The sequence below is a fragment of the Pristiophorus japonicus genome, chromosome 4 (genome assembly GCF_044704955.1).
Source record: "Pristiophorus japonicus isolate sPriJap1 chromosome 4, sPriJap1.hap1, whole genome shotgun sequence".
Taxonomy (NCBI): Eukaryota; Metazoa; Chordata; class Chondrichthyes; family Pristiophoridae; genus Pristiophorus; species Pristiophorus japonicus.
Window position 1 is genome coordinate 181,564,410 of NC_091980.1, and position 26,235 is coordinate 181,590,644.

At 42.4% G+C, this 26,235-nt stretch overlaps 1 protein-coding gene across 4 annotated transcripts in view; it reads right to left on the reverse strand.

Moving 5' to 3' along the window:
* The window catches only part of pcnx1 (pecanex 1), a 320,670-nt gene that overhangs the window by 62,328 nt on the left and 232,107 nt on the right, over nucleotides 1-26,235 (reverse strand). For all 4 annotated transcript variants that reach the window (XM_070878882.1, XM_070878880.1, XM_070878879.1 and 1 more), the window contains 6 exons: nucleotides 26,160-26,235; nucleotides 7,732-7,837; nucleotides 6,326-6,418; nucleotides 3,086-3,236; nucleotides 2,041-2,182; nucleotides 982-1,159 (listed from right to left, as the gene is read on the reverse strand). The exon at nucleotides 26,160-26,235 is cut by the window's right edge and continues 34 nt beyond it. In XM_070878882.1, the coding sequence (XP_070734983.1) occupies nucleotides 982-1,159; nucleotides 2,041-2,182; nucleotides 3,086-3,236; nucleotides 6,326-6,418; nucleotides 7,732-7,837; nucleotides 26,160-26,235 (746 nt within the window). The remainder of the gene's footprint in view (nucleotides 1-981; nucleotides 1,160-2,040; nucleotides 2,183-3,085; nucleotides 3,237-6,325; nucleotides 6,419-7,731; nucleotides 7,838-26,159) is intronic.

Consider the following 26,235-nt stretch of genomic DNA (forward strand, 5'->3'; position numbering starts at 1 on the left):
CCCTTTTAATGATGCAATAAGTGCTAATTAATTACTTCCAATCAGCCTCTCTAACACTGAAAATTAACTATTACAAGTCTCATTCCTTCAGGTATTAATTGATGCTGGATATTTAAAAAATGTAAAATTAAAAATGATTTTTTTTAAACATTTGCTTTGTTTCTTTTTCCCTCTCTTAATCCAATCTTTCTTCCCCCCCCCGCTTTGTGTACCTGATTTGATATTGAATTCACCCACATTAATTTACACTTCCTTCTCAGTCCTTGAGCTGATAATTTCACAATCTTTCAATCTGATTGGTTAAGGAGAGTTGCTTGCCCTGTTCACTCAGGTCCCAGATAGCCTCTTTCCCTCGCTGTGCCATTATCAGCTTGCACTTTCAGCAACTTGCCACGTAAAAAATTTTTAAAACCTAAATGTGCAGGGGCAGGTCTAGTTAACAGCAAACACCGTTTGATGCCCTTCTACAGCAAATTATGACCCAATATTGCTAACAAATGCCAAACTTTTAAGAGTTAATATGCAACATAATTGAGATTCACTGAAGATACTTTATCCATCTCAAAATGTGCATGTTATTTAATTTCACAAATCCTCTGCTTCTTCAAGCATTATCAGTAGGCTTGTGCACAATTATTTCATCAGATGTGTCAATAATTTCACCAGTTGGTTGCAGCTGGATTTCCAGAAAAATAGTTAATCTTTCTTCCATTTCAGTTTGATGATGCTTTTGATACCAATGTTACAGGGTATAGCCTTACTTACTTTGCATTCCTTCCTTAGTTAACACACAATGGGCAAAGTAGATCTTCCTTGTGATTATCTTTGTTATCCTACAATCTATGATTATATGCAATACAGAAATCAATGAACTGTGCAAGGCCCCTCTATCTCTGTTTAGCTCTCAGTCAATGCTAGAAAGATCTGCATACTGTTTGTCTTATATCAGTCAACTATGTTTTAGCTCTTATAATAACATACCTTACTGAACAGTATGGACATGAAGAAGAGATCCAAAAGCAGAGTCTCTGAAAAAGCTTTGTAGTCAAAGGTGAAGAAGAGCACAGTGAAAATAACCGTCACATATTGGTACGTGGGACTACTGTAAGAAGATCGAAGCAATTTCATCCCTGCAATGGTGATCATTAGTGCCCCAAACCTAGAGGAGAGCACAGAATTGGTTCTTGAGAGTACCATACTTAAAGCAATCAACTCTAACTAGCTCGTCAAGCAAAAATATGAGGATTGAATCATTAGGGTTATCAAAAAGAACTGCAAGAAAAATTTCAAATTCTATTCCAATCAAAAATGTCATTTTCTATTTAGTAAGTAGATACATTTGCTTATTTACTACTGAATAAATCAATGCATTAAAAAAGGTTTGTGTCTCTATGAATGTATGAGTGCAACTTTCTGATTGTTCCATGCCTTCCATGTGGCATTATCACTGTTAATCAGATCAAAGAATTTCACTCCGCAAGAAACAGAAGGGATCCATTACAATTGCACATGGAAAATTAGAAGTTCAAGAACCTTAAATGACAGCAATTATTCTGAGCTGAAAGCCTATGCCTGGGAAATGCCCAGGTTCCTGGACTAGCATCAAAATATATTTATGAGCAAACCTAGTCAGATGTATCAACTGCATGACATTTGGAAAAAAAATTCTGTGAGTAACACAAAGGGAAATCATTTATTATACGATAAAAAAACATTTTAAAAAACACTACGAATATAGATTTATAGCTGCTTGATGGTTCACAAGTAGTTACCCAATCTCCACGGATAACCCAGGAGGAAAGAGACAAGCAGAGGTAAAGCACTTCCCAATTTGTGGAAATGGATCTAAATTAAAACATGGACAACACTTAAGATTCACAGCAGATCGAGTTCTAAGAAGTTGCTAAGATCTATGAAGTGATCGAATACTTATTGGCTCTGCCAGAAATTATATATGGCACAGGGAACTTATAAAGGATAACAAATATATATTATTAGGGACATAGGCGAAGAAGAGAATAATAAAGAGAAACACCTTACTCTGCGTCCAGTTTCTTTGGGCTAGCTATCGTTTTAGCGCTGCTGCTCAGCTCATTGAGGACAATCAGTGGGTAAATTACGTTCTTTTCCACAAAGAGAAGCCAAACATAAATCTTTTCAAACCACATGACATGGGCAGCATCTGTGAGAAGAAAATGGTTGAGATAGCTTACGGAAGGACGCGCTGCTAAACAAATCATCAGCGCATAACCAGGGCCAAACTGGTCACTCTGCAGATGCCTCAAGAATTCATTTTCAGCACATATATAAATATTAATAATTGAATTATTCCTATTGTCAGTGACTGGGGTATCATTGCGACTAAAATATTTCTACAAATACACAACTCACGCTTTTAGTAATTAAAGTATTATAATTACACAAATAGATTAACACACTTTCTACTTAATACTTTAAACACTTTGAAACCATTTCTAGGCTGAAATGAAAAGCACAAGGGAAGGCACTTTATTTGCCAACGGTGTGAAGTTAGAATTTTCTTCTCCGATATAAAAAGTGAAACTTACAAATGACTTTTAATAATATTTGCATTTTGATAACTTACAGAAATGTTTCTTTCCACCATTTCAATTAAAAAAAATACCAATTACATACTTAGCAGTACTGGAAGTAGGTATGTGCCAATAAAATGGAAAATTGGCAAAGAAGGAACTTGTGATATAACCCCACCTGGGGCTGATATTATCTTCACTGTTTCATTTATCTCTTAATATCTCCCCCAAAATAACTTTTCAGGCCATTTTATGAGCTGCCTCAGTCAATTCTTTTTAATGCACTTTTGCGCTTTTAAAGACCACTTTCATTTCAAACTTGCTTCTCTCCTGAAAATGGAGCTATTCTCATCACAATATCATATCAATATGTTGGTAATTGCTGCAGTGACACTATTGCCAGACCACTTTGAATTACATTACTTTGAGATATTACAGTGCAATAATCAAATCAATGAACTGTTCATCCCACCTTTATGGACAGTCACAATTAATTGTAGTTATTGTTCTATAGCTATTAGAGGAGTACCTACTTCTCACTTCAAACTGATAGTACTCCTTGGTTTTCAGCAGTGGATGAGAGAAGCAGTGCCAAGGGAGCTGCTTTCTGAGCTGGGGCAGCAGATAATGTGTTAGAAATCCCACTGCACCCACTAGGGCATACAGCACATAGCTGAGGACAGGCTGAGAGACAAAAGAAATACTCAGTCAATACATTTACTTCAGTATACTCAGTCTGCAGTACTTAATGATAATTCACCGTGTGAAGCACTTCGAGATATTTTAACAGAATATAAATGCAAGTTTAATTTCTTAAAATTTAAGAAACCATGAAGGGGCCTTTGGACATTTTGTATCCCTTTTCATGCCATTACTGTAAACATTGTTCTTTATTCACCCCCTTTATTTTGAGGACAGAGAAGCAAAGGGGTTAAAATTTCACAGGTGATCCAAAAAGGAAGATTAACACAAGGCAGTTCACAAGAATCGGCTTTGAATAACAATGTAAAACATTAAAATCCAGCAAATTTTCCTTTTCCCCCCAAGCTACCTTCCTTGATTTATGCAGCCACACAGAAACTGCGTCCATAATAACAAGTGTCTTACGGGACTCTTACACGATAGGAGTACAGCTGATGGTGGATGCAAGGTTCTTCCTATGTTGACTGCACTTCATTGTGTAAACAGAGCAGCTTCTTGTATGTGGCTTTCTTGCAATCTTTCTCTTAAGCTGACCATATATAACAAGCTGCTCACTCCCCCTGAGCAACTAACTAATGCACTCCTCACTCTAGTGGAAGTTTGATTATCCACAAATTTCCACTAACCAGCGAGGAATGACAGATAATCTAGGTGCCACTGGAAAGGACTTTGCAGTAGTTAGTTCTTAATTCAACAACCCCAATTAAGAACATTTAATGGTGATTCACATTTCAACAATAACTGTTCACATCTATTATTCTTTCCTGCTTACAAATACTTCAAAGCTTTTATCTGTGTACAGAATTTGTTATGTACATTTGCCTATTAAGTGGCTAACTGTAGATGCATAACTCTTCAAACTGTTTCTGAAAAATTTGCCACAGAATCCAGGAAACAATGGCATTAGCTTACAACACCAAAGATATTCACTCCCCCACCACCCACCCGCCAAAAAAAAATTGCTGAAAGCAATTTGTAAAATAATGCTGATCATTTCTCAATTGCGTAATCCCACATATACAGATCGCAAATGGAATCTAAAAAACACATTAACCAAGGATCAACAATGGTACTGAACAACTAATATACAGCAGAAATGAAACTGGGCCAGATCTTGCTGGAATGTCTCGTGGATTGCCCAGTTTGTTACTATTTGCGGCACCCTTCAGCTCTAAATTTTTTTGGGCCATTACTTGCTGGAAGTCCAAGCTGATAATAGCATAGCGAGGGCAACAGGGCATCGGGGCCCTCAGTGAATGGTGAATTCGAGCAGGTGAATTAATGTCAAATCAGGTACAGAAAGAGAAATAAAGAGAAGGAAAGAAAGATTGGATTGAGAGAGAGAAAGAAAAAGAAAGACAGACAGACAAAGTAAAAATAAATGTTAAAATGTAAAAGCTAACATTTTAAAAATCTCCAAAAACAATTTACCACCTGAAAGAATGAGACTCCACAGTTTAAATTGTTCAATTTCTGGGCCAGAGAAGTTCATTAACATTGCATTAACAATTAACATTAAAAAAGTACGTATGCTGTTAATTACCACACTTAACTTTCTGTGGTGAGTTTAATGGACAATTAATGTGCAAATCCAACATGTTCTTAAAAAGAGGCCAAGGAAGACATGCTGTTTTTGCGAAGCAAATGGGGGAGTGGCGCAAATCGACCAGGGTGTTCCAAGTTCCAGAGATTCATAACTCATGGTGTATCTCTTAATCTCCCGATTTGCACATTGATAACTGCGACTCACTGGCTGGAGCGTGACCGGCAAATAAATTTAAATATAAAAAAATCAATTTCAAACTTCAATTTTGTTTACTGTTACTTCACAATTTAAAAAGACTAAATAGTTTAAAAATTATAATTTGTGCCAAAGTAATTCTGGTTAAATCTACTGCACTCAGTGGGGTTCATGCACCAATATAGCATAGCACAATTTCACTCATTAAGTGAAGTCATAGTGGCCTCAGACAGTTTTAAGCTGCTCTCATACCATTTTGGATTGGATTTAGAAACTAGATAACCATTTTATTTGACACATAACTTAACATTACTTTAAACAGTAGATTTTAAGGAACATAGGAACAGGAGTAGGCCATTTAGCCCTTCGAACCTATTCTGCCATTCAATAAGATCATGGCTGATCTCTGCTGAAATTGATAGGACACTTATACGTAGTCTACCAAGGATGTGAATAAAGGCCCAGTACAATGGGCTCTGTGAAACTGCCCGTCACATAACATCATTCACGTTTGAGTAGTCAACTGCATTTTAGTTGTGGCGAAAAAGTCAGTTGGCCAGTAAATTCTAGAAGTATTGCATTGAAAGGAAGAGGACTTTCATTTGACAGCAATTGGAAAAGATATTGAAAGTCAGGAGGGTTTCTGAAATTACACACTTTGAAGAGGGTAATGGAAAAATGATGCTTACAAAAGGGTAGATAATTTGTAGCCAGACAGTAATTGCAATTAAGGTTGTTGCACAGTTGAGTCTGCAGTCTAAATGGAGATTTATTCACATAAATACTTGAATTCCAGGCATTCTGTCTTATTCCCAAATGAAAAGCCCCTACCATTACTTGATAGCTTGTCCCTCACTGAAGCATTGCCTTGTTCTAAGAAAAAAAATGATTAGCACACGTAATAAAATTCTGCTCCTAATGAGTGAATTCTAAGGAACATGCTCTGTGTACGGTTAACAAACATTCCTCCCTTATATAGTTTAGAGGAATTATGTCTTTGCTTGGTTCCAGTCATCATTCTTTCTCCATACTCAATACAGTAGAGTTCAACATTTGGCTCAAGCAACTAACCACTACATAACCATAATAAATCTATGTCTCTCAAGTAGAGCTTACATACAGAGGGTAATAATGCAGTTTTGGCAGTTTCCATTCAAGAGCAGAGCATAGAGCATTCCACAAAATCTTTCTCTGCCCGAAGATTTTTTTCACCCGATACTTCCTTAAAACAGCATCCAACCTACTAGTTTGTATTTGCCACTATTCATAAACTCATTGGACCGTGGTTTCTTGCATGCTATGCTGCAAAAGGAAAAGTCAAGCTATTTACCTGCAGGACAATGAAGACTGTGCTGACGTGGATAGCAAAGTATAACACGGCAATGACTGTGCAAACTATCAGGTCGGACTGTAAACGCTCACTCTGGAGAAGAAACAAAAAACATCAATAGCTGTTTCCTGAACTGTTTGTGCCAAATCATTTTAACAATTATATTTAATGAATAACTCCTGTTAAATTTCCCCTTAAATTAGTCCCTTCATTGTGAGGCTCTGTTAAGTCCCTATCTTTGGCTACCCCAATGACTCCGTTGACAAAAACACTGTCCAAGTGTTCAGTCAAGTTACATAGAGCAAGAAAATGTTGGTTTTGATCATTGTCCAGAGATAAGTTATAAAAGAAAGAAAGACTTGCATTTATATAGTGCCTTTCACGACCACCGGACGTCTCAAAGCGCTTTACAGCCAATTAAGTACTTTTGGAGTGCAGTCACTATTGCAATGGGGGAAACATGGCAGCCAATTTGCACACAGCAACCCCCACAAACAGCAATGTGATAATGACCAGATAAACTGTTTATGATGTTGATTGAGGGATAAATATTGGCCAGGATACTGGGGATAACTCCCCTGGCTCTTCTTCGAAATAGTGCCATGAGGTCTTTTATGTCCACCTGAGAGAGCAGACGGGCCTCAGTTTAACATGTGATCTGAAAGGCGGCACCTTCGACAATGCAGCACTCCCAAAGCACTGCACTGGTGTGTCAGCCTAGATTTATGTGCTCAAGTCCCTGGAGTGGGACTTAAACCCACAACCTTCTGACTCAGAGGTGAATGTGCATTTAGATGGGGAAGTTTTTTTTAAAAAGCCTAGGTTCCGGAACTTTGGGTGAGGATAGGTTCAAATTTATCTGTGATACTCCCAGCGATCACATAAACTGCTAACACGTTTAAGAGTTTTACTTCAAGAGCAGCCATGGGTAAACTAACCAAAGGACACCATCATTTGATCATTTGTGGAACTGCATCCATCATGAGTCAGTGTCTTCAGGAGAACAAAGGGGAAAGTTGCCGGTGGGGGGAGGGGGATGGAGAAACAACACACAAAAGCTGACCTGTGACACAGGCGAACCTTAATATAACTCCATGTAAATAGGGGTTAAATTTAGTGGATTAGCATCCCAGAGGTTGAGTGTTCAAACCCCATCGTGGCCATTTGTGAAAGTGAATTAAATGCATCGAGCAATTTGTGGGCTTGCATCACAAGAATAACACGAAAGCTACTGGATTGCTATAAAATCTCAAAGAACCTGTCACCATAACATGGCCAGGCCCTTGTCTGTGTCCACACATATCCCAAGAACAATTAAATAAAGCAGTATATCTGAAAATTATTTATAGACGATAAAATTGAAAATATATCCAAGTAGTAATTCATAAAAAATAAATATTACTTACAACAGACTGCTTCAGTTTTTCCGGTAGGGGGTCTTTTACCTCTGCTAGAGGGTCTTCAGGATTTTTATCATCAGTATTTGGAAAGATTTTTGATCTCACTAAGGATCTGTAATTTCAAAGCAAACAATAGCTTTTAATTACTCGACAACCTTTACACTTGAAGATATTAACTTCATCAATGGGATCATCACTGTTCCCCTCAACACGGCCTAACCCCATTTTTCCCCCTTTGTGAAGGATCTAAACCGTTCTTCAGTGTGGAGATGCATTTAAAACAAAGCAGAAGGGACTCTCCACAGCACGAATTACATTTTTGTTCTCATGGTTATGTTCATTCTTTTTGTTCAACCAATAAAATGTTATAACCATAAAATATTTTAGGAATGTATCTCAGTGGGAACTTTGGTAAAATCAAAAACAAACTTGAAAATAATTTTTTTTTTTAAATCACTTTCAGAAAGAATACTGCAATAACCGGAGAGTATCTGGATAATTAGAACTGGTTACCAAGAGTGTTAAATTATAACCTGGCTTACACAATACCTGGGTCAGGGCAGGATTAAGACTCTTCACTAATTACTATGCCACAATTACAATTACTTATATATGTTTTAATTTGATCTGCATTTTCCCCCTCCCCTTTCTCTTGATGCTCTTGCTCCATCTTGAGATACAATTCCATGGTTGTTGGGCCCCCTACAATACCTTGTTCAATTGGCCATTCTTCATGTGCAAGTTGGGAGAGGGAGTGAGGGATCAGGAGAGGGATTAAGGGAAAGGGAGAGGGAGAGAATGAGGAGAGGAAAGCAACCAAAAAAAGAAAAAAATTACATTTATATAGCGCCTTTCACAACATCGGTTGTCCCAAAGAGCTTTACAGCCAATTAAGTACTTTTCAGTGTAGTCGCTGTTGTAATGTAGTAAATACAGCAGGCAATATTAGCGCAGCAAAGCCCCACAAACAAGATAAATGATTTGTGTTAGTGCTCTTGGGTGAGGGATAAATGTTGGCCAGGACATTGGAAAAGCTTCCCTACTGTGGGAATTTTTACTTACCCAAGAGGGCAGGCGGGGCCTCGATTTAACGTCTCATCTGAGAAAAAGCACCTCCGACAATACAACATTCCCCCAGCAATGAAATGTCAGCCTAGATTTTGTGCATCACAGCTGAGCCAGATGCTGTGTATGCCTGATGTCTGTATACAAACTTTCTAGCAAGGGTCACTGGACAGTAATCATCTGTAGCAGGAACTCTGGACAATTTCCCCCTCTTTAGTCCAGGGGCACTGAAGTCAATTGTAGCAGTATTGCAGCCTCCCAGGCTAACAATTGCAATTTTTTTTTCAGAAATATCAATTTAAATTAGAATTATTTTCATGCCTATATATAATAGAAACATAGAAATTTACAGCGCAGAAGGAGGCCATTTCGTCCCATCGTGTCCGCGCCGGCTGACAAAGAGCCACACGGCCCTTGGTCAGCAGCCCTAAAGGTTAGAAACATAGAAACATAGAAAATAGGTGCAGGAGTAGGCCATTCAGCCCTTCGAGCCTGCACCACCATTCAATGAGTTCATGGCTGAACATGCAACTTCAGGTTACATATAAATCTATGAACAATGATGGAAAGGCAAAGAGCACCCAGCCCAACCAGTCCGCCTCACACAACTGCGATACCCCTTATACTGAAACATTCTACACTGCACCCCAACCGGAGCCATGTGATCTCCTGGGAGAGGCAAAAACTAGATAAAAACCCAGGCCAATTTAGGGAAAAAAATCTGGGAAAATTCCTCTCCGACCCATCCAGGCGATCGAAACTAATCCAGATCACCCTGGCCATATTCTATTCCCTGCAGTACTTACCATTATATCTGCGCCATCCAACAAAAGGTCATCCAGTCTAATCGCAATTATCAGCTCTAGGTCCGTAACCCTGCAGGTTACTGCACTTCAAGTGCCCATCCAACCATCTCTTAAAGGTGGTGAGGGTTTCTGCATCCACCACTCTTCCAGGCAGCGAGTTCCAGATCCCCACAACCCTCTGTGTAAAGAAGCCCCCCCTCAAATCCCCTCTAAACCTTCCACCAGCCACCTTAAAACTATGCCCCTCGTAATAGACCCCTCCATCAATGGAAATAGACCCTTACTATCCACTGTGTCCAGGCCCCTCAATATTTTGTACACCTCATTGAGGTCTCCTCTCAATCTCCTCTGTTCCAATGAGAACAAACCCAGCCTATCCAATCTGTCCTCATAACTAAGATTCTCCATTCCAAGCAGCATCCTAGTAAATCTCCTCTGCACCCTCTCTAGTGCAATCACGTCCTTCCTATAATACGGCATCCAGTACTCCAGCTGTGACCTAACCAAAGTATTATACAATTTAAGCATAACCTCCCTGCTCTTATATTCTATACCTCAGCCAATAAAGGCAAGCATTCCGTATGCCTTCTTAACCACCTTATCCACCTGGCCTGCTACTTTCAGGGATCTGTGGACAAGCACTCCAAGGTCCCTTTGTTCATCTACACTATTAAATGGCCTACTGCTTAATGTGTATACTCTTTCCTTATTAGCCCTCCAAAGTGCATCAACTCACACTTCTCCGAATTAAATTCCATTTGCCACTGCTCTGCCCACCTGACCAGTAAATTGATATCCTCTTGCAGCCCATGACTTTCCTCTTCATTATCAACCACACAGCCAATTTTAGTGTCATCTGCAAACTTTTTAATCATACTCCCTATATTCAAATCTAAATTGTTGATATATACCACAAAAAGCAATGGACCCAGTACTGAGCCCTGCGGAACCCCACTGGAAACATCCTTCCAGTCACAAAAACATCCATCAATCATTACTCTTTGCTCTGGATCCCATGGGCTTTAACCTTCATGATCAGTCTACCACGTGAGACCTTGTCAAAAGCTTTGCTAAAGTCCATCTATACTACATTGTACGCACTACCCTCATCGACCCTCTTGGTTACCTCCTCAAAAAATTCAATCAGGTTGGTCAAACACAATCTTCCCTTAACAAATCCATGCTGACTGTCCCTAATTAATCCTTGCATTTCCAAATGCAGATTTATCCTGTCTTTCAGGACTTTTTCTAATAATTTTTCCACCACTGAGGTTAGGCTGACAGGCCTGTAATTACTCGGCCTATCCCTTTCTCCCTTTTTAAAGGAGGGTACTACATCAGCAGTCCTCCAATCCTCTGGCACCATGCCTAGATCCAAAGAGGACTAGAAAATGATAGTCAAGGCCTCTGCTTTTTCCTCTTTTACTTCACTCAACAGCCTGGGATGCATTTCATCCAGGCCTGGGGACTTATCTACTTTCAAAGCTGCTAAACCCTTTAATACTTCCTCTCTCACTATATTTATTTCATCCAGAATATCACACTCCTTCTCGACAGCAGTATCTGCACTGCCCCTTTCCTTTGTGAAAACAGATGCAAAGTATTCGTTAAGAACCCTACCAACATCTTCCGCCTCCAAACAAAGATTACCCTCATGGTCTCTAATAGGCCCTACCCTTTCTTTAGTTACCCTCTTACTCTTAATATATTTATAGAACATCTTGGGGTTTTCCTTAATTTTACTGGCCAAGAATTTCTCGTGCTCTCTCTTAGCATTCCTAATATCCTTTTTAATTTTGCCTCTTAAATTTCTATATTCCTCTAAAGATTCTGAAGTATTTAGCCGTTGGTGAATGACATAAGTGTCCCTTTTTTTCTTAATCCTCCCCTGTAAGTCCCTAGACATCCAGGGGGCTCTAGAATTATTTTTCCCAACCTTTTTCTTTAAGGGCATACGTTAGGCCTGAGCCTTCCGGATCTCCTCCTTGAATGTCTCCCACTGTAGTGACACCGATTTACCCACAAGTAGCTGTTTCCAGTCCACTGTGGCCAAATCACTCCTTAACTTAGCAAAATTAGCTTTTCCCCAATTTGGGACTTTTATTCCAGGCCTATTCTTGTCCTTATCCGAAAGGGGGACAGTCCGGGAGAGAACGGAAGAGTCGGCGAGTCGGGAGGTTCGGCGACTGAATCGTGAGGCCCTGTGAGGTCGGTGAATCGGTAGGCCCTGTGAAGTCGGCGAGTCGGTAGGCCGTGAGATCGGCGAGTTGGGAGTTCGGAGGCCTCGGAGGTCGATGAGGTGAGTTGGTAAGTAGCTCTCTTTTCTCTATTTCTTTTTAAGTAGATTGTCAACTAGATAAGGCTAACTAGGGGGATGGCAGTGCAGCTCAGTCCCGTGGAGTGCACATCCTGCGGCATGTAGGAAGTCCTAGACATTTCATACAGTCTAGATAACCATGTGTGCAGGAGGTGTCTCCAGATTCAACTGCTCGAACTCCGCATTTTGGAGCTGGAGCAACGGATGGAGTCCATGCGGTGCATCCCCGAGGCTGAGAGCTACGTGGATAGCACGTTTCAGGGGGTGGTCACCCCGCAGCTTAAAGGCGTGCAGGTAGAGGGGAAGTGGGTGAACAACAGACGTAGCAAGTGTGCTCGGCAGGTAGCGCAGGAGTCCCTCCGTGAGTCCATCTCGCTTTCAAACCGATAGTCATTTCTGAGTATCGGTAAGGACGATGGTGCCTCCGGGGAGCGCAGCCAGAGCCAATTCCAAGGCACCACGGGTGGCTCAGCTGCACAAAGGGGAGGGACAAAGAACAAATGATTCCTAGTGATAGGGGATTCTATAGTTAGGGGAACAGATAGGCGTTTCTGCGGCCGTAGAGGTGACTCCGGAATGGTTTAGTGCCTCCCTGGTGCCCCAGGGTGAAGGATGTCACAGAGTGGACGCAGGGCATCCTGGGGGGTGGGGGGGGGGGAGGGCAAACAGCTAGAGGTCGTGGTCCATATCGGGACCAACGACATAGGTAAAATAAGGGATGAGGTCCTGCAGGAGGAATTCAGGGAGCTAGGAAGAAAATTAATGGGTAGGAAAATTACTACCGGTGCCACGTGCTAATGAGTATAAGAATAGAAGGATAGAGAGGGTGAACACGTGGCTGAAAAGTTGGTGTAGGAGGGAGGGCTTTAAATTCTTGAGGTATTGGACCTGCTTCTGGGGGAGATGGGACCTGTACAAACCGGACGGGTTGCACCTCAACAGCGCCGGGACCAATATCCTCGCGGGGAGTTTTGCTAGTGCTATTGGGGAGAGTTTAAACTAGCTTGGCAGGGGGATGGGAACCTGAGAACGAATTCAAAAGGGAAGGAAGCAAAGCAGAAATTGGATAGTAGGAATCTAGACAGCAAATCTGTAAGACAGAGGAAACAGGGCTTAGTATGTAGTAAGCAAGGAGGTCTTCCTGTGCTAAATGGTATATACTTTAATGCAAGGAGTATAGCAAATAAAGCAGATGAGCTCAGGTAAACACTTGGGAGTATGACACTATAACCATTACAGAAACATGTCTGAAAGAGGGGCAGGTTTGGCAGATCAATATTCCTGGCTACAGGATTTTTAGACAAGAGAGAGGGGGGTAAAAAGGGGAGGGGGGTTGCGTTACTGATTAAAGAAACTATTACAGCGGTGATCAGGGATGATATGTTAGAGGGATCATCAAATGAGGCCATATGGGTCGAATTGAGAAATAAAAAAGGGGCGATCACACTGATGGGTGTGTGTTATAGAACCCCAAACAGTGGGAGGGAGATAGAGGAGCAAATAAGTAGGCAAATTGCTGTGAAGTCCAAAAACCATAGGGTAGTAATAGATGGGATTTTAACTATCCAAATATTGATTGGGACAAATTTAGCGTGAAGGGTATAGAGGGTGCGGAATTCTTGAAATGCATTCAAGAAAACTTTTTTAGTCAGCAAGCCCAACACGAAAGGGGGCGGTCTTGGATTTAGTTTTGGGGAATGAAGCTGGGCAGGTTGAAGGGGTATTAGTGGGAGAGCATATGGGTGCCAGTGACCATAATTCAGTCAGATTCAAGTTGGTTATGGATAAGGACAAGAATAGCCACAGCTTTAAACATACGATGTGATTATCTGCACAAATATTTTTGTTTGCTTCTGCGCGTGGTCAGCCCCACCCTTTTCTGCGCATGCACGCCCGATCTCCTTCTGCGCATGCATGTCGTCACCCAGGTCCGGCTGCACATGCATAGGGCAGTGGAGGGGCCAGGGGGAGGAGGAGAAGAGGTCAGGAACTTGGGCGGTGGGGGTGGAAACAGGAACTTCTTTGGGTGTGGGAGAAGGTCTTAACCTACAAATAAACGCGCCCTTAAATATATTACATCTTTTCATCTCAAGGTGTCAAATATTGAAGATAACGTTATTTCTGTATCAAATTTTCTGTTGAGGAAGCTGCACTGCCAGCACAATTTCCAAATGGTAGTACACAGTCTTGCTTAAAGGAGTTCCTTGAGCCAAAAAGTTAAGGCTTAGAATACAGTATATTGATAAATTTGTCATCAAGTTAAGAGCATTCAAGCCTGGAGAGGCTACTGCAGTCCATCACACTAGTCTCAGTTTGAGAACTACCCAAACTACTCTTAACTCGTACTCCTCAGCCGCTTCCTCTATCCTGTTTGAATTTGCAAAAATGATCGCTCTCCCCTGCTAAATATATTCACCACCCTCCAGATAAGGGCCTTGCATTTAATGTATGTTCACCTTATCTCTTCTGAGCTTGCATTCATGATCCTGTGGCGTTTATGATTATATCAAACTCTATTCAGTTTATCCAAAGCCCTTAGTTCTCCACTAAGCCATCAAAAAGTTTTTAAAAAATCAAGATTGACCAGATTTTCATAAAAATACATTTACCTTTCTTGCTGGAAAATATAATACAATTCTAACTTTAAACACTAGAAAGTGGAAATATAGAAATGGGAAGGAGCTCCAAAGTTCTATCTCTGTAATTCTGAATGTATCACTTTTTTTTTAAACCCTGCTTCTTAGTAATATTCTCTTCTCCTGAAGACATTTGGTCCTTACAGTTCCATGGGCACCTCACCCAAGAGAATGTCAGCGAGGTATTCAACCATGGGGGTATTGTTTCTATCCTCGCCTGATGTCAGCAGACAAGCACTTCAAGTGGAGGTTGTTGAATAACTGTTAGGTGACTCCTCCCGTTAAGTGATTACAGATAGTTCCCCCAGTTCTGATACAAGGTAAACGAAAGTAAACACTAACTCTGTTTCTCTCTCCACAGATGACCCCGCTGAGTGTTTCCAGCATTTTCCGTTTTTATACTCATCTATTTTCCCATTAAAATTAGTGAATGAAAATTATATTCAGCAGTCTCTTCACTTGTTTACATGAACCTAAAAATGACTGTGGGCGACATAAGTGTACAATTAATAGATGTGTATGGCATTCCTCTGTCCAATACTTTAATGCCCTCACCAGAACAGCGGAGGAATGTCACCGGAATGTGATAAATATTCATCCACTAATATTGCAAACAGTAGTTACAAAGCAGAGTCACTCTGTCTGATGAGAAATTCCAGTAACTTCCCCACAATTGATGTTAAACTACCACAATCTTTTCTCAGCACTTTAATTGGGTTGCAGTTCGTCATAATGGAGTGGATTGTAAATGGTCTGTCGCAGAAGCTAACAAATAGTTTTTTCTCGCTTCATAGATTCCTGTGCTATGGTTCATAAAAATCATGAATTTTACAAGGCAAATCTGTCAAATTTTGAATGGAAATAAGTAAATCTACTTATTCTTAAGGCAAGTAATTTGTTGCAGCCATGATTTGCCATCACTCAGATCTATTCGTAATTAGAATTTTCATTGCCTCCGGGATTTATTAATGCAAAACTGTGGTACTGTACTACACGTGGTAAATGCAGAAACCCAAGGGATTTGTTGCAGGTTGTCATGCCATGCATATCACATGAGCCTCTCTTTGTTCACTGCACAAAACTGCTGCAATACCACTACTACATACCTGCTGGTGACTCCATTAAACATCCTCAGTTGCACAAACAGCAGTGCATCTAGTCAAGTGCATATGCACACAAGTCCCAGTACAATTCCACAGTCACACTGTCGGGATCTGTCCACGTTAACATACAAAAGGCAAAGTCCTGACTCAGTCATCTCCAGCAAGTCTCATTTAAATATAGTAAACACTTGAACCTATGTGGTTTATCATTTATTGAAACGATTAAAATTAGTACTTGGCCTTTGTTTTGGAAAAAAGCATTTTAAAAACTGCCCAATAAGAATCTAACTTATGCTGCAGTTACACTTTACGGCCCAGTCTCAGACCAATGTGATACTGCCAGCTGCGCCTCACAGTGAATTGAGCAACAAGGAGTTTTAAGCATGCATGCAGGTAGCTTAGGAGTGTGGGGGTGGAAGTAGTAAAAACAATGAAAAGTGAGTTTATAAAATGCCTAGGAGGTCCAATCTAAAACATGGTTTTGGACAGAGCTGGACACTTAGTAACTCAAAACAGTGCAAGACTACCTACTCGACGTGGTCTCAGATTTCTCACTTCATTGTGCATAACAGTCAGAATGCCTGATTGACTCCCTTGTTGAACTGCCAGCTTCAGACACCCAAAACTATTTTGAACCAATCTAACTGTACCTTTAGAGTCATGCATCATGAATATGACTGCTGTGTGCTGATGTGATAGCAATGTATGGTGTTGGTAATATTGAACTGGGTTGGAAAATGACTCATGACATTTAGATTTCAAAAATTTAACATGAAAATTTCACAGCCCAACAGTCGGCCATCTGGCTGATCAAATTTGTACTGATATTTTTCTCTACCTTATAAATCCTACTCTCGTGCTTGTTCTCCATACCCATTAAAATTTCTCTTTTTGAAGTGACTATCTAATTCCTTTTAAAAGCAATTGATGGATTTTGCTTCAATTATGGTTTGTGGCAGAGTTCCACATTCTAACCAGGTGAAAACATTTTTTACATGACTATCTTAAATTTATGCCCTCTGAGTACTATCTCACTAATCAATGGGAATAATCAATTACTATTTATCCTATCATAACCCTTCATAATCTTGAACACCTATATCACATGACCCCTCAACCATCTCAGCTCAAGAGAAAAAGGCTAATTTCTCAAGTCTCTCTTTGTAATTGTAATCTCTCTGGTAACATTTAGTAAATCTCTCTCTCTTTGGCAGTCCCTTGGAGTCTAGGATGACTTGTTTCCAGACTAAAATGAGTTCTCAGGTGACTGATGAGACCAATGCGGGACAGACGGTGGTTGAAGGAACGGGTGGGTGGGGTGCTTGGGTTGACATGCGCTCCTTCCGCTGTTTACACTTGGCTTCAGCTTGCTCCCGGCAAAGAGACTCAAGGTGTTCAGCGCCTTCCCGGATGCTTCTCCTCCACTTCGAGCGGTCTTGGGCCAGGGATTCCCAGGTGTCGGTGGGGATGTTGCACTTTTTCCAAGGCGGCTTTGAGAGTGTCCTTGAAGCGTTTACTCTGTCCACCTGGGGCTCGCATGCCGTGTCAGAGCTCTGAGTAGAGCGCTTGTTTTGGGAGTCTCGTGTCAGGCATGCGGACAATGTGGCTCGTCCATCGGACCTGATCGAGTGTGATCAATGCTTTGATGCTGGGGATGTTGGCCTGAGCGAGGGCACGGACGTTGGTGCCCCTATCCTGCCAATAGATTTGCAGGATCTTGCGGAGGCAGCATTGACGGGACTTCTCCAGTGCTTTGTGGTGACTGCTGTACATAGTCCATGTCGCTGAAGCATATAGGAGGGCGGGTATCACTACTGCTTTGCAGACCATGAGCTTGGTGCTGGGTTGGAGGTCCTGGTCTTCAAACACTCTCTTCCTCAGGCGACCGAAGGCTGCACTAGCACACTGAAGGCAGTGTTGGACCTCATCATCGATGTCTGCCCTTGTTGACAGTAGGCTCCTGAGGTATGGAAAATGGCCCACGTTGTCCAAGGCCTCGTCATGGATTCTGATAATCGGGGAGCAGTGCTATATGGCGGGGCAGGTTAGTAGAGGACCTTTGTCTCATGGATGTTTGGTGTAAGGCCCATGCTCTCGTACGCATCGGTGAAGGTGTTGACAATGATTTGGAGCTCGGCCTCTGAGTGTGCACAGATGCTAGATTTTACACTGTAGAAACATAGAAAATAGGTGCAGGAGTAGGCCATTAGGCCCTTCGAGCCTGCACCGCCATTCAACAAGATCACGGCTGATCACCCACCCCAGCCCCCCACATCCCCTCCACACCCCCCGACCCCCCCCAGCCACAAGGACCACATCCAACTCCCTCCCGAACACATCCAATGAACCTGCATCAACAACTCTCCGCGGCAGGGAACCCCACAGGCCAACAACTCCCCGAGTGAAGAAGTCTCTCCCCATCCCAGCCCCAAACAGCCCACCCCCATCCCAAGACTGTGCCCCCACCCGGCTCCGGACCCACCAAACACTGGGAACACTCCCCCAGCCCCCCACATCCCAACCCACCCTGTCCCGTCAGAATCCTTCCCAAATGCCGAACACCCCCGGATGTCGAGCCCCCAGCCCCGGCCACCCCGGAGCCACGCCCCCGCGACGCCAACCACACCACACCCACCAACCGCCATCTGCGCAGTCAACCCATCTACCCCACTCTGAACACTCCCCGCACCAAGGCACAGAGCCCCCAGGCCCGCCCCTCCAACACACTTCGCCCCCCCTGACCTCCGCTGCAATGTGGCTCCTCCCGTCCCCCGCCCTGGGTTTCTCCGCCCCCCACCTCCACCACTCTCCCCTCCATCCCCCTTACCCATTGCTTTTATATCCTTCCTACAGTGAGGTGCATACAAAATTGCACATATTGCTCTAACAGCAGCCTAACTAAGGTCTTCTAAAAGTTGAACATTACTTCCTTGCTTCTGTATTCTATATATCCAGATACAAAACCAAATTGTGCTGCCAATTTTAGCATTTATGATGTACTTCCTTTCTCGCTTACTTCCACACCTCACATTTCTCCATATTGAATTGCACCCATCGCCTATCTACCCATCCTATTTGTCTTTCTATGTCTTTCACAGCCTTTGTCACAATCTGCATAGCCCCCAATTTGGTGTCATTATCAAAGTTCAATATTGTTTCCTCAATTACCAGGTTCAGATCATTTATGTACATAGCAAATAAAGGTAGTTGCAAAGACTCCTGTGGAACACCAGGCCTGTGAAGCTTTATCGTACCCAATACAGAGGAGACATTGCGCAGGTTTTTTCACACCATACCCAACATTTCCCTTCTCAATTCGATCTCCCCTTACACGCTGAGAAACTGCAGCTGCTTTCAGCTGTCTTTGCTCTCCCTTCACACTAAAGGCTAACCGTCGTCCCTCTCTTACATTTCAGGTGCTAAAAATGTCACTGCCTCTGTGCCACTTCAGGAAGAGTAGGACAGCCTTCCTGAAGATGCAGCATCACTCGATCTGATCATAACAAACATCAGCTCAGATACTGGCACCACGCATACTAGGTTAGAGGAGAGGACTTTACGTTGTAAATCATCAGGCACGTGTAGGAGCTAGGGCAGAGATATAGGACACAGCCATGTGTCCTCAATGGATGCTCAGCAGCCTTCCACTTTCCAAGCTGTAGCCACTGGGGATACACATCATTGGAGCTGTAGGATAGGTAATATAGCACACAGACAAGCGCTTGGGGTTGCACAAGCTTGATTCTTAATTATTCCTGTTAACGGTTATGCACCTATGCAATTAAGTAAAGTTTTTTTTCCAAATTTGTGTCGTGTTCATATTTGTAGTGAATTCAGGGCAAGACCTATGAAGTTGGACTGAAGGAAGGCAATCGGCTGGTGGTACTAAGGACCATGGTGTTAAGGATTGCGGGTCTGTTGGTGTATTGGATATGGAAGGGTTGGATCAGGTGAAGTGCTCTTGCTTGAGTTTCTCAGAGTTCTGGAAGCTAGGTGCACCGTGTCAGAAAGTTGTGGGTTCAAGTCCCACTCCAGAAACTTGACCACAAAATCAAGGCTGACACTTCAGTGTGGCACTGAGGCAGTGCTGCATTGTCAGAAGTGCCACCTTTTGGGTGAGATGTTAAACTGAGGCCCTGTGTCTTCTCAGGTAGACGCAAGTGATTCCATGGCATGATTCCAAAGAGCAGGGGAATTTCTCCCCAGTGTCCTGGCTAATATCTCTCAACCAACATCACTAAAACAGATTATCTAGTTATCATATTGATGTTTGTGGCTGCTGCATTTATTAGAACAGTAATTATACTTCTAAAGTACTTAAATGGCTGTAAAGCACTTTGGGAGGTCCGGAGAAAGGCAAATGCAAGTCTTTCTTTCTTTCTTTCTATACAGATGGTTGATGCTGCTCCTGTGCTTGCTCCTCTCTGTGCTGCTCTTCCTCCTCCTCCACTTCTTGCTTCCCAGGTGGTGGTAAGGGCTGGTCTCTCAATACAGTGAAGTTATGCAGCATATAGAGGCCTACCACAAGTATGGGAATCCGTTCAGGGGTGTACCGCAGAGCTCCTTCCAAACCATCTAGGCAGTGTTCGAGTACGCCGATGGTCTGCTCACAGAGTGCTGGTAGCGGCATGGCTCTCTTTGTAGGCCAATTCGGTGTCTGTGCCCGGAGTCCTGACAGGAGCCATGAGTTATTTCTGAAGGGGATACCCCTTGTCGCCAAGTAGCCAGATTGCGATTGCTGGCATAGTTAGAATAAAGATGGCACAGAGGACTGGCGCAGGATGAATCACGACTGCTGCCAGGAAACAGGGCACACACCTGCCTGATATGCTGCCTGTGGTCCAAAGTAAGCTGCACATTCCAGGATTGGTATCACTTTCTATTGAGAAAGATTGTTGGGTTGGTGATGGGAAGCATGCAGGGCAATGTACGTGCAGTCACTGACACCTTGGACACTGGAAAAATTGGTAACGCAAGCAAGGACTAGTGCTCTCTTGTCCTCCTTCGCTCTATCTATAGGGAGCTATAGTATGTGTAGAGAGCTCGGTGACATCCCTCGCACTGCGCAAACTGCAAAATGTTATTGAAGTCACTGTAAAGGTTAAGGGCCACGGTAACCTTGTCATCCACAGACCGTGCTGTCCTAGTTTAAGGCTCCAGTGGGTGACATAGCTCGGTGACAACCTCCTTGGTGAAGCATAGACACCTCACACATTGCTCCTCAGTGATGTTCAGTTCGGAGAAGCACTCCCTGAAGATGCGCTGTGGGTATGGCCTCCTGCGCAGTACAGCGCCCCTCCTCCTCCTCCTCCTCCTCCTTCTTCTCCTGTCTTCTTTACTGCTCCCCCTCCAGCCACAAAGGAAACTCGACCAGACTATCCATGACTGGAATAAAGCTTTGTCCAAAGCAAACAAAGGCAGTCCAGCACCAGTCCAAAGGGGTTTCCAGATGTCAGAATTCATTTGTGGAATGCAGAAAATCGCCAAAAGTAGGCCCAGAAGTTAACCAGCAGCCTGAGGAAAAATCAGCAACTAACCTATATGGAATGGATGAGCCCTTTAAAGAGCACTCCTGCAGGATCCTTGCTGACTATTAGTGCCATGATTTGCTGGACGGGTGTGCAGACCAATTTCCCAAAAGGGTCCTAAATAAGACTACTGAGCAGCCCGATTCAATATAGTGAGAGGCGCAACTCCTGCGAGGGACAGGCACACACGTGCCACCCTCCATATTGGATTCTTCGGTGCCCATTTTATACCTGTAACACATGCGCAGCATGATCAAATATCTAGGCCCAGATCTTTCCAGTCCAAGGAACTTCCCCATCTCTGTGGCCACATTTCCCTTAACTACATGTGTAATTATCTTCGCCATAAGAATTTTGTGTGCTACTTTATCAAATGCTTTTTGAAAATCCATGTAAACCAGATCCACAGCATTTCCTTCACCTATTCAAGAAATTCCATAAAGTTGATCAAGTGCTATCTGTCCTTTAGAAATATGTGCTGACTGGCCCTGATTACTGCATGATTCCCCAAGTGCTAAGTAATTGCATCCTATTTTATAGGCTCAAGGAGTTTACCAACTCAACCAAGATTAACTAGTCTAAAATTGCCCCATTTCTTTTTTTGGAAGAAGAGCGTCACATTTGCCATCCTCCATTCTTCTGGCAGTTTTTGTGTCTCCAGAATTCTGGAAAATATGTTGTAGTTAAAAACACTGCTATTTCTTCTCTCAATTTTTTCTTTGGTAATTCATCATGTCCCCGTAATGCATTTATTTTAAGCTCGAGTAACTCGTTCAAAACCATTTATTTTTGAATAATAACCTCCCCCTGCAGATCTACACTCGCCTTTGGTGATTGCACAAACCCAATACTGACCTCAAGTTTATTTGGATGTTTTATTGCTGTTTTATCCCACAAAATTGGAATGGAAAGAAGTGCAGCAGTCAGATAACTGCTGACGTGGTACATCATGTCCGAATGTGGCCTGAGAGCAGCATGCTCGCAGCAGCTCGGAGGCCACACTCATTGAATATTCACTAGGAGTAAAATTTAAGAATTTTAAATTCCACACACAATGAATAATTAATTAATTATTCATAGATTTGTCACATTGGGGAAGCAAACCATAGGATTTCCATCAACATCACTGACCTGCGAAGCATGCCTGCACTTATAATTGGATTTCATGTTTTATATCTCCCTTAATATTTCTTTATAAAATTTCTACTCAAATATTGCCTTGAAGGCTTTTCTTCTGCAATAACTGTCTTTACATTCTGTTCCCATTCGAACCCTATATAATTATACGGCACGTCTCCAAAATATAAAGAACAATGTCTTGTAACTGCATACCTGGTTTTGATACATTTATGGTCATCTACTCTTTCCATATTCTCCCATTTATACACACAGCAACCACATCACCAAAATTTGCATAATCAAACTCTGCAACTAGAACACTAATTAGAATTTAAATTATAATTCCAGCTTTAAATTTATCATAAAATACATTTTCATCTCGCTTTCAAATGCATTACCACAACTTTCAATAAAATTGATGCAAAGAAATCCCAATTTATGGCTGCAATCAGCACAGCTTCTGAGGAACTAAATCCAGGCAGACATTTTCGTGCAGTACTGAGGGAGTGCTCCACTGTTGGAGTTGCCATCTCTCAGATGAGACGTCAAACCGAGGCCCTCTCTCAGATGGATGTAAACAATCCCATGGTGCTATTGAAAAAGGGGAGTTCTTCCAATGTACTGGCCAATATTCATCCCCCAACCAACTAATTTATCTCATTGTTATTGATGGGAACTTACGGTGTACAAATTTGCTACTGTGTTTGCCTACAGAAGAACAGAAGAAATAGGAGCAGGAGTAGGCCATATGGCCGCTCGAGCCTTCTCTGACATTCAAAAAGATCATGTTTGATCTTCGACCGCAAAATTGATAAAAAGGGAGAAAATAGAATACGAGAGTAAGCTAGCAAGAGCTCCTACAAGTATTTAAAATGGAAGAGAGTAGCAAAAGTAAGCATTGATCCCTTATAGGCTGAGACATGAAAAATTATAATAGGGAATGAGAAAATGGCAGAGATTTTAAACAAATATTTTGAAACTGACTTCACAGTAGAAGACACAAAAAGCATACCAAATTAGTGGGGAACCAAGTGGCTAATAAGAGTGATGAATTTAAAGTAATTAATATTAGTAGAGAAAAAGTACTTGAGAAACTAATGTGACTAAAAGATGACAAATCTCCTGGACCTGATGGCCTATATCCTAGGGCTCTAAAAGAGATGGCTGCAGAGATAGTGGATGCATTGGTTATGATCTTCCAAAATTCCCTAGATTCTAGAGTGGTGATAGCAGATTGGAAGTTCCAAATGTAACCCTGCTGTTCAAAAAAGGTAGGAGAAAGAAAACAGCGAACTACAGGCCAGTTAGCCAGGCATCGGGAAAATGCTGGAATCCATGATTAAGGAAGTGGCAACAGGGCACTTAGAAAATCATAATATGATTAAGCAGAGTCAACATGGTTTTATGAAAGGGAAATCGTGTTTAACAAATTTATTCGAGTTTTGTGAGGATGTAACTAGCAGGGTAGATAAAGGGAAACCAAGGGATGTAGTATATTAGGATTTCCAAAAGGAATTCATTAAGATGCCACATAAAAGGTTGCTATGCAAGACAAGGGCTCATGGGGTTGGGGGGTAATATATTAGCATGGACAGAGGAATTGGTTAACGGACAGAAAACAAGAGAGTAGGGATAAACAAGTCATTTTTCGGTGGGTATACTGTAACTAGTGGGGTGCTGCAAGGATTAGTTCTTGGGCCTCAGCTATTTACAATCTATATTAATGACTTAGATGAAGGGACCAAGCGCAATGTATCCATGTTTGTTGACAATAGAAAGCTAGGTGGAAATAGTAGGGGCCATAAAAGGAGCGGTGAGCGGTCTGGGAGCACCATGGAGGCATACTACTCCAGGGAGCAGCACGTGCTGGCGCAGGAGGGCAACGGCAGCGACGAGTGACGTCATCAAGGCCCAGGTCGTGGGCAGATACAGCAGGAGCGGCGAGGTCGGGGCGAAGGAGCGGCTAGAGACAGCAGAGGGACGTGATCGGGGCCCAGGGGAGGCGCGAGTTCGGGGCCAGGGGCAGCACGGGCCAGCCCACACTGCGATATGTGTGCGCATTAGGTCCATGCAGCAAAGCTGGTCTCCAGTTGTCTTGGGTAATCCTTGTCACAGACCTAGCTCTGTCAAGCCCATGCGGTGGCTGGTGTTCAACGGCCACCAGACCTTAAAAAAAAATCCATGCACAGGTATCTTCCACCCTTCAGGGTGTAGTTCGGGTCTTTCACTGAAACACGCAAACTCATCCTTTTTTGGTGTGGAAGCAAGCCATCCTCGTTTCGAGGGACCGCCTAGATGATTGATGAGGTGGGAAAGTAAGCTGTGAGGAGGACACAAATATCCTGCAAAGTAATATAGACAGGTTCCGTGAGTGGGCAACAAGGTGGCAGATGGAGTATAATGTGGGAAAATGTGAGGTTATTCACTTTGGTAGAAATAGGAAAACAGAATATTTTTTAACTGGCAAGAAACTTTTAAATGTTGGTGTTCAGAGATTTAAGTGTCCTCGTACAGGAAACACAAAAATTTAGCATGCAGGTAAAGCAAGCAATTAGGAAGGTAAATGGCATGTTAACCTTTATTGCAAGGGGTTGGAGCACAAGAGTAAGGAAGTCTTACTACAATTGTACAGGACTTTGGTGAGGCTACAACTGGAGTACTCTGCACAATTTTGGTCTCCTGATTTGAGGAAGGACATATTTGCCTTGGAGGCGGTGCAATGAAGGTTCACTAGATTGATTCCTGGGATGAGAGGGCTGTCCTATGAGCAGAGATTGAGCTATACTCTCTGGAGTTTAGAAGAATAAGAGGTGATCTCATTGAAGCTTTCATTTCGGACCAAGGGCTGGAAAGTGGAATTAGGCTGGATAGCTCTCGGTCGGCCGGCACAAACACGATGGGCCGAAATGACCTCCTTCCATGCTGTAAATTTCTATGATTCTACGAAACGAAACATTTAAGATTCTGTGAGGGATTGACAGGTTAGAGGTGCCCAGAGGTTGCTTCCCCTGGCTGGAGACTCTAGAACTAGAGGACATAGTCTCAGGATAAGGGGTTGCCCATTTAAGATTGAGATGAGGAGGAAGTTCTTCACTCAAGAGGGTTGTGAATCTTTGGAATTCTCTGCTCAGAGGGCTGTGTATGATGAGTCGTTGGGTATATTGCAGGCTAAAATAGATAGATTTTTGGACTCTAAGGGAATCAAGGAATATGGGGATCAAGCAGAAAAGTAGAATTGAGATAGAAGATCAGCCATGATCTTAATGTATGGCCTTCTCCTGCTCCTAATTCTTATGTTCTTAACTCCACTTTCCTTCCCGATCTCCATATATTACAACAGCAAATACACTTGAACAGCACTTTAATGGTTCTGAAGTATTTTGGGACATCCGGAAAGGTGCTACAGAAATGCACGTTCTTTCTTTTCGGGTATCAGGTGGAGTCACAGAATTGGATAAGAGTTTGTGTCAGTACAAGTGTCCAATCTGTGATACGAGTTCAGAAAGACGAGAGATCTCAACAACGATTGGGCGAAACAAATATATTTTTATGTTACAATATTGGAATAAGCGGGAGGAGGCTATAGACCCCATCATCTCTATGATGACATCAGAATTACACTGGAACTAACTACTCCAGATAGCTGCGTTGTAAGCAATGTTCAGAATAGACATCTACGGAAAATATGAGCCAATGTTCCCAGTCCTGATTGGCATGGAGTGACTGCTGCTGAATGCATCGATGTCTGGAAAGACCTAATACTCAATAAGCTCATACGTTTATGTATAAATCACAGTACTTTTTTTCCCTTTGCTTTTACTGCATTATGTACTCTTGCTTCTTGAAATGGGATTACTTACATCAGTACACAGGGATCGCTGCTTTGTCTGCTCAGATGATAGGAGACAGCAACCAGGAGGCCACAAAAGACAGAGA